General features: G+C 37.5%; 1 protein-coding gene across 1 annotated transcript; it reads left to right on the top strand.

The window, feature by feature from the left end:
- The first annotated feature begins 1687 nt into the window (after nucleotides 1-1687).
- On the top strand, nucleotides 1688-8723 carry LOC116252986 (heptahelical transmembrane protein 4-like). The gene is made up of 4 exons (XM_031627666.2): nucleotides 1688-1966; nucleotides 2044-2418; nucleotides 2564-2879; nucleotides 7797-8723. The coding sequence occupies exons 2-4, from the start codon at nucleotides 2147-2149 to the stop codon at nucleotides 8448-8450; spliced, it is 1242 nt and encodes a 413-aa protein (XP_031483526.1). The 5' UTR covers nucleotides 1688-1966; nucleotides 2044-2146; the 3' UTR covers nucleotides 8451-8723.
- The last annotated feature ends 310 nt before the right edge of the window (nucleotides 8724-9033 follow it).

The following is a 9033-nucleotide window of genomic DNA, read 5'->3' as shown; positions in this document are numbered from 1 at the left end:
AATATGGAAAGGAGTGCAAAAGAAGGCTTTCTTGGTGAGCGATTTGCCATTGTACACAGTACATAGGAGGAATATATATGAGAGTGTAGACAACCTTCAATTGCATTGTAGGCACATACTTCTGAGTGGTATTCAGTTGATGGTCAATTCCAGCGTAGAGGAACCTCTCTAATCGTTCTGATTCTGTTGTAGCTGATGGCTTTAGTCTTCCATCTCAATGTTCTTTCCGCCTTGTCCTATAGCTTTTAGAGGATGTATGACCATCTTCTTGAAATGTAAATAGCCTTCCTATAGCCCTATCCTTGATACTGTGTGTGTGAGAGAGAGAGAGAGAGGGAGGGAGAGAGAGAATAAATTATTTTCAACATTACTAGCAGCACCTTCAACAAGAAGTTAGAGGTACCCACCCGGCCGAACGAATCGATAATAGGCCTTACAAGAACTAAGACGCCGATGGTAATACTTACAAATAAGTATTGTCGCCAAAGACCGGGTACAAAACAGAAACATCAAATAATTTTTCCATAGACATCTTCGACGCATCCAAACGGGCACCTCTAAACATAAAATTATTTCTTACAAGCCATACTGTCAAGTATACAAATGTTTTTTATAAGTTCATTTTATCAATGGGATGCAACTTTTTAGTTCTCATGCCTTATTTGTTGTCCATAATATGTATAAAAGAAAAAATTGTTAGTCATTTAGCATTAATCTGCAGATAATATTTTGCTGATACTAACATATCTTATAGAAAAGGCTGTAAAATTTGGTCGCTTTCATACAAATGCTTCATTTATAGTTGCTTTTGCATCTTCATCATTTTTGTACATGCTTATGTAATAGAAAATTATAATGAACGGTTTTTCTTACTATCACATTATGGTAGCTTTCATATATCCAATTTGCAGGAACATGGCTATATGTTTGTGACTAATCAAGTTTATTATGACATAAGAACTATGACTTTCCAGACTTCAAAATTAATATTCAAACAGCAGAAAATTGAAGTTTGGTTTTTATTTTTCAATTTATGTACATTTAGAAAATAAAAACCTGATTAGGAAAACAAATGCAGTGAAACCCATTTTTTGTTTTATGGATTTGCAACCCAACAAGCACTTAGTATGGTCCGTATGACTAACCATATGCAGACAAGTGACTTTGTCCTCTGATTCAAACTCATGCTTTTGATATTTTTCTGCAAAGATAAACATATGGATGTAATATATGTACGAAAAGACCTCGAAATTGGGTGAAAGATCATTTGATTAACAGATCAAAACAGATCAGAGTTTTTATGAAGCTACTATTTTACCAGCATGGCAACTTATCAATAAAATTTAGTTTCCAATAAATTTAAATAAATATAAAGAACATGAGAGGCTCAATACGAATGATTATACAAGTGATATTCGGATGAAGTAAACACAAATTACAGGATTATGTAACTATCATAAGCCACTTTTTATGAACAAGTTTACAATAAGAGTTTTTTTTTTTTTTAATCGTGATTGTTGACCAATACACACCGCGAAAAAGTATATGCAACAACAGAATAGCAGAACTTCAGACGCATTATGTTCCTAAAAACCAGGGAAAGGATTGCCATGACCACCAATTTTCCAAGTTATTTAATGAACTTTCCCGATGTGCAAAGATAAATTGGGCAAAGAGAAAAAGCTTCAACAGTTTGGAAAAAGAGAAAAGCCTTTTTGGTCGAGACTCTCTTGTCGCGTGCTGCAATTGCGGTTCAGACTATTTAAACCGACGGCACTTAACGCCAATTCGTTCTGTCCTGATCGATCATTTCGAGTTCCTTCCTCTTCCCAAGGAGAGCGAGGATCTCACCCATCTTGCCGTCTTCCTCTCTCACCGAATCTCGTGTCATCGATTCCTCGTTGATTCCTTCTAGATTTTGTCGTTTCAAGAAAAAAAATTGCAATAGTTTACAACACGAAGAAAGGTTAGTCTGGCAATTAGCTTGTGATTTCGTGATTCTTTTGCCGTCCTGATTATACCGTTCTTTGCATCCCATTATAGGTGTTGTCACCTCTCTTTGTATAAAAATCCGGTCCCCATTTCCATTAGCCGACCTCTTCCGGTTTTCAGTTAATCATTGGGGGTGGTTGCGTCCCCAAGAACGATGGGTGGGGACTGCGATTCCTGTGGCATCACCAACGCCGAGCAGGAGAGCTCTTTGGTCGAGGATTTCAGTGTCTGCACAAAGGAGAAGAGTTATTCCAAGGGAAAGAGGTTATGGAAGAAGGTCAAGTATCAGTTGGTGGAATACCATTCCCTGCCGGCCTATCTGAGAGACAACGAGTTCATCATCGGCCATTATCGTTCCGAGTGGCCGTTAAAGCAGATTTTCCTGAGCATCTTCACTATCCACAACGAGACCCTTAATGTCTGGACGTAAGAAAATCGAATACTTCACTGGGAAGAAAAGAGAAAACCATGGGCTTTCTCTTCAAATTTTCATAAGTTTTTAACCCTTTTTTTCTGATTATGGCCTTCCTGTTTGTCATCATCGGTTGTTTGTATACTTTTTGGTGGACAGGCATCTGGTGGGGTTCTTTCTTTTCCTCTGCTTGACGGTTTACACAGCAATGAAGGTGCCCAAGGTGGTGGATCTTCACCATCTGCCGGAAGTTTTGACGAAGGCTCATCTCCAGAGGGTGCACTCGGAGTTGATGACGTGCTTGCCATCGATGCCTCACATGGCGGATCTGCAGAGGCTGAGGAACGAGCTCAGGACGGCGCTGCCTTCCATGGACGTGCTTCATTCCCTGTCGCAATGGCACGTCTTCGAGCTCCTCTCCAATTGTTTGCCTCAGAGCTTGTCGAGCTCCAACCACACCGACGCTTGCGTTCTGGTACTTCGCAGCTCTCTCTCTCTTTTTGAGGGCTTTAATCTTTGAAACACTCTTATGTTATTCCGGTTCTTCACTTCTTCTTCCCTCTGTAAGATTTGATTTCTTTCCCAAAAGAGAATAATCCCTTCGATATTTTTCATCCGTTTCATTGTGATCACGGGCTACAAGATTTCATTCTTTTTCTGTTCTTATGTTTGCCATTGTCCTTGGAATTGATATTGCTGCTTTTTTGTTTGTCTATTCCTTGTCCTTTCGGATTATGCAAAATGGGTTTGATTTCATTTTTGATATAGTTCTTGAATGACTTTTGTCTTCTTTCTGTAATCTGACTTTGCTGAGTGCCAATATAAAGGCTACGTCTAATTGTAAAGTAATATGCAGCTTTCGATAAGGCGGAAGTTAAAGGACGTCCGCTCGAAAAGTACATATGGCGAACTAAGCAGAAATAATTCCTTTAGTTTTCTCATTTTAATGTCCAAAGGCAAAAAGTCACTTCTTAGAGAATTGAGCCCTTATGATCACCTCGCCAAAATTATGGCTTCATTCTGCTTTGACATCAATTTCAAGGGAAAGAAAGACATATAAACAAATGAACAACAGTCAAACATTCTCTGGGCTTGTTATATCAACGAGAGAGCTCCAGATATTCTTTTGCTGATGCGTCAAATTGAACTTAGGAGGCGCGTACATGAATTCTTTGTCGTTCTCAAAAAGGTGGAATTCATAGGTTCCTATATTTATGTTTTGACACCTGCAATGGTATCCAGGGTATCTTGTATTGATAAAAGCCCATGCTCCATAGTAGCTGATACTTTTCTTGTTGATTTTCTTTTTGGCAATGTTTTTCTGGGTTGTTTTTTTCTTCAAGGCATTATATTTCCTGGGAAAATGTCGACGATCTTGGAGGTATATAACATGAAAAGTACAAAGAAGTAAAAGAGGCTATTCGAGGTTTTCTAGTACTTTTCTTAGGAAGATGTGGAAACCAAGTAGAAAAACCTTTCAAGAACTTAAAAAAAATTACATGCTTGAAAATGTGAACAATAAGATCAGTTTGAAAATCTCGGGAAAATACCAGGTATATCTTGGGATTATGTCGTGAAATTTTCACTTTTGGTGATATTTTGGACATATCATGATGATTTGCAATGTTATCGTATCTGACTTCAACATGGTAATAATATTAGAATATCTTCAAAATATTGGAGATATCTGACTTTATTTCATTATTCAGGCTGTATTGATTGATGAGCTGTCACCTAATAGCAGATCTAATCTGCAAGGGTTGCATTTACTACCGTTGTGGATGTTTACTAAGGGAGCTGACTCGAGTTTCTCTAAGTTTGAACCAAACTTGCACTTTCAAAGATATGGTAACAAATTGAGGTAGTGACAGCACAGGGCAGCATTCGGGGTTAGAACTTTAGGGCAGGGGAGGGGGAACAAGTGTGTAAATTTCTAGTGAGTTTAGATACTAATGGTTAGGGCAAAGAATGTGCAGCCTTTTCAAGTTTCAAGCATTTTGATGGGAATGAGAATTTCAAAAGCAGCATTTCAAGTCAAAGGGAGAGACAGAATGGATTTCCTCATTAACAAATGCTCACACCTTTTATTGAAAGGGTTGAGCAGGTGAAGGTCTGCACACACAAATAATTCAGCAATAATGATTAGAGTGTGTTATCTAGCACTAAAAGGCAACCGAAAAAGCAATCATCTCTGGATAGAAGATCTGCATGACAAACCACCTATTATTTGAGAAAATCTGCTTGTTCAAACTTCTTCTGTTAGATATCTTATATGTTTCACACTTGGATGAACTGAAATAATGGAGTCAAGGACCAGAGCCTACTTTTAAGACTCTAGAGACAAAGATGACTACTAGCTTAGCCAAAAAAGGATTGAACCACAAAAAAGGCTTTTAATGATTCTCATGATTGAACCACAAACAAGGCTTTTAATGATTCTCATGATTGAACCACAAACAAGGCTTTTAATGATTCTCATGATTGAACCACAAACAAGGCTTTTAATTATTCTCATGATTGAACTAGCTTCGCCAACTTTTACTTGTCCATTCTTGCTTTAGTACATATCCAAACACTTGACTTATTGAATATAAAGTTTGTATTGCTTTTCAAGCAAAAGGGGGAATTCTAAATGAAGTAGCCAGTTGGACTTTTTTTTCTTCACCAAGCTATATGTGAACTTAATAGATCCATTTATGCCTTCAGCATGAGCCTTGTAGGGCATGCCTTGAAAGTCACTCCTGTTGCATTACGGCAGAGGAAATGTGTACAATTTACTTTCATTTATTCAGTTATTGAAGTGACAAGAACATATTCGTTATACTCTGTCCATAGATTGTGTGGTCTTCATTGGAACTTGAATGCAGTCAGTGAAGTTCAATACCTGCATGAAAAATCATATGAAGGATCTCAATTAAATGTTTTTCATTTTCTATAACAATAGTCGATAAAGGGCCATGAGAAAGTTGTTATAATAAATTTAATCTTTCTTTCTCCTGCTCAGTTGTTTCTAGCCTCATTTTCTAAAAGTTATCTTTGAAGTTCTTCAAATTTCCTGGTTTTGTATATAAAATCTCCATGTTTTTCAAAAGTGATTTTAATTTAGAGTTCCTTTCTCAACTTGATTCCTGCAAATATTCTCAGATGCCATAGGGAAACAAATGATCTCGTATCTTGGAAGTTGAAAATTATGCTTCAAGTTTTCAAAAAACCCTGGTATGAACAATCCATTTCAAACCAAATCTTCTCATATGCAATATATCAACCTGTGAAACCAAAATGGTTTATGCTTCTTATTTCTTTAGGTAGCATTTCAAAATTGTGGTCGTTTTCTGAAAGCTTCCTCAGTGCAACATGGTGGTGGTTGCCCAGTGTTGCTTGTCTTCATGCAAAAAAGTGTTTTTAATGTTCAGCTGCAGCAACACTGCTAAATTGTTGTTGTGAAATAATTGCGTTGGTATTTCAGGCTATAGTTAAACTTTAGCATATATTCAAATTTACTCCTGTGTTGGTATCATATTTGACTTTTAACACGCACAGACGCGGCATGCCAGCATGACCACACAGACAAACACACACACACACACATACATATAAATATATATATGACTGTGTGTAAGAGAAAAGGAGAGAGAGTGGTGTCTAAGCTAAAAAGCAACTCTTTTACTCAATTTAATGCTAAGGTGCACTTTAGCTGGGCTTTCTCTAAAGCATGATGTTGGTCATGTGTTTTTTCTTGTTTTGCAGTAAAATCATGAAGAATTTTGTCACTTTTTTTATGCATTGTGAGCCATTAATCTTTATGCCTTTTTCTTCTCACATTTTATGCCCTTGGTGTTCTCATGTCTCAGAATAATGCGATTGCCGACTTCTTTTATCAGGCAAAACCTTATAGATTCATCATCCATCAATTTTTTTTTTTACCATCCTAGCACTTGTTTGGATTGCTTACAATTGACAAAGTGTTCCCTGGGGCTCACCATCTAGTCAATACACAGACGCATGCAAACATGTCACCATCCCTACATTTTCTTAATTTAAGCTGTTGTTCTGATCCATATTGGCATGCTTATTTTTTATTCTATGATGCATTTATCCACAAAAAGGTACCTATCTGCACTCCATATTCATGTCTCTGAGACTCCTTTGACTTGGCTCTGTGTTTTTTCCTTTTCTACCAAGGAAACTGATACTCACATGTGTTCTCTTGAACTTTGATTATCTATTCTTCCACACCAAGAAAGACACTACAATTAAGATTTTCATGGTTTAAATGAATGCAAGTTTGAACGTTGATTCTGTGGCTGGATTAGATGTTTAGATTGCACACACACAGATTTAAATTAGGAAGAACCTATACTGAACATCAACACTTCTCTCGTAAGTGGATGTGCATATATTTCACAAAGAAAAGGTCCATGCATAGGTATATTTGTGTGTGTAATGTTGGTAAGCCTTGAAAGCCTTGAAAGGTTATGTTTTGTTATTAACTAAAATGAACAAAAAAAATGGAAAAATATTTGAGAAAAAGAAGTCAATGGGTAGGATCACCTAAGTAGGAACTGTATTGTTTTCTAGATGCTGATGCCAACTTGAATTTGAAGAAGTTTGCCTAGACCATGAGGACGACTAAAGCAGGTTGGTGGGCAAATTTAAGTTTTTCAAAAAAAGGAAAGCAAAAGGAGTGGAAAAAGAGGTCGTAGGTGGAAAATGAGGTTGGTGGTCGGACACAGAATGGGACTCAAAGATGTAGTTGGTAAATCGTTTTTTCTTTGTGATCTTCTGTTAGTGTCCTTTGTTTTACAATATTTGGACTAGTAATGCAATCCTAGTGCCAATAAGGTTGGAGAGCTGTCAGTATGGTTACCATTTGAGTTGTGTGAAGTATAGTATCTCAACTCAGCAAATCATACAAGAAGTTGAATCATTAATGACCCAGAAGGATTTGAACCATGTTTGTGGATATGGTTTGAAATTATTCTCAGAATTCCATGAAGTTGTTTTCTATTATTTCTTTATGCTGCAAATGATAACCCTGTAGTTCAAACAGATTTAGAAGTCTTCTGTGAGTCTCATTTGCAGGCAATTGAAAAAAAAAAATAGTAGACTGAAGGAACGTTGGTGTGCTGCAAAAGTGTTAAAAGCATATTTCTAGTGGTTTAGTCAGTTTCACTGTATTCAAGGTTTTTATATATGATATCTCGATTATCTATTCCAAGCATTTACAGGACGTAATGAATTTATGAGTCTTATCATAACTAGTAACTGAGTTATTCCATACTTGTAGTATAATTTAGCCTATCAACCTGTTAAATATAGTGTCTATTCTGGGGAACATAATGTTGTTGTAGTTGCATTTGACTAATCTGTCGTCCATACCTGATATGTGCAGCATAGCATGAAATCAGACCTTGCAAACATGATTGCTCCTTTGCTGATCAGGCCTATTACACGGTGGCCTTTCTTTGCATTTCTTGGAGGAGCCATGTTCTGCCTGCTTGCCAGTAGCACATGCCACCTCCTCTCTTGCCACTCAGAACGTCTATCTTATATCATGCTCAGACTTGATTATGCCGGCATTGCTGCTCTCATCTCCACATCATTCTATCCTCCAGTATACTATTCCTTCATGTGCAATCCCTTCTTCTGTAATCTCTACTTAGGTTTCATCACAATTCTTGGTATTGCTTCGATAATAGTATCACTGATGCCAGTTTTTCAGAATCCAGAATTTCGGAGCATCAGGGCATGGCTCTTTTTTGGCATGGGCATGTCTGGTGTTTGTCCCATCTTGCACAAGTTAGTGGTCCATTGGAACCAACCAGAAGCAATCCATACTACTGGATATGAGATTCTGATGGGCCTCCTCTATGGGCTGGGTGCTCTGGTTTATGCAACTAGAATTCCCGAGAGATGGATGCCTGGTAAGTTTGACATCGCTGGACATAGCCATCAACTATTTCACTTGCTGGTAGTTGCTGGTGCATATACACATTATCGAGCGGGGCTAGTTTACCTGAAATGGCGGGATGTCCAAGGGTGCTAAAAGCAAAAGTTTACAGAGTCTGATCTAGTGTACTGTCTTGTAGTTTTAGTTTTTCATTCTGTGATGGAGACGGAGCCCGATCTAATGTGCTGTCTTCTACTTTTAGTTTTTCATTCTGTACCATTTATATGATGAGCATATGCCGGTCACCTGCATATCTAGATGGTATGGATTCTCCATTATCTTTGTTTTTGAATAAAAGCAAAAACGTAAAATGTTGAATGCTTGGCCGTACGGCAAACATGAATGAAGCTGTTAATTGGTGTTTGAATTGCTTGTGGCTGTAGACAAAAATAAAGTTTCAAATTATTTTGGTCGAAGGTTATGCTCGGAGAGCCAGAGGAAGTAAATGTTATTACAAGAAATGGTGAAAATTCAAAACATGGGCGATATTCTATTCTAGCCCAAGTTTGTAAATAAATTTATTCTTTTTCTTATTCTCATATTGAACGTGCTCTTACACTGGCACAAGATATATAGATATGGGCATTCACATGCAAAAACGTGAGACTTACAATGGCTTCTGAAGAGGACTTTTCGTGGGACTTCACCGGAGTGTTTTACAGTGTACCAATCTGGTGAA

This window comes from Nymphaea colorata, chromosome 4 (assembly GCF_008831285.2).
Source record: "Nymphaea colorata isolate Beijing-Zhang1983 chromosome 4, ASM883128v2, whole genome shotgun sequence".
NCBI lineage: Eukaryota > Viridiplantae > Streptophyta > Magnoliopsida > Nymphaeales > Nymphaeaceae > Nymphaea > Nymphaea colorata.
The sequence above is the reverse complement of the archived record's forward strand: the minus strand, read 5'-3'. Positions and strand labels throughout refer to the sequence as shown.

What these genes read in the sequence shown, in the direction of transcription:
- LOC116252986 (XM_031627666.2), top strand. Translation starts at nt 2,147, where the DNA reads ATGGGTGGGGACTGCGATTCCTGTGGCATCACCAACGCCGAGCAGGAG. An exon ending in GAGACCCTTAATGTCTGGAC is followed by an intron (nt 2,419 to 2,563) that starts GTAAGAAAATCG and finishes TTTGGTGGACAG; the next exon opens with GCATCTGGTGGGGTTCTTTC. An exon ending in ACACCGACGCTTGCGTTCTG is followed by an intron (nt 2,880 to 7,796) that starts GTACTTCGCAGC and finishes TGATATGTGCAG; the next exon opens with CATAGCATGAAATCAGACCT.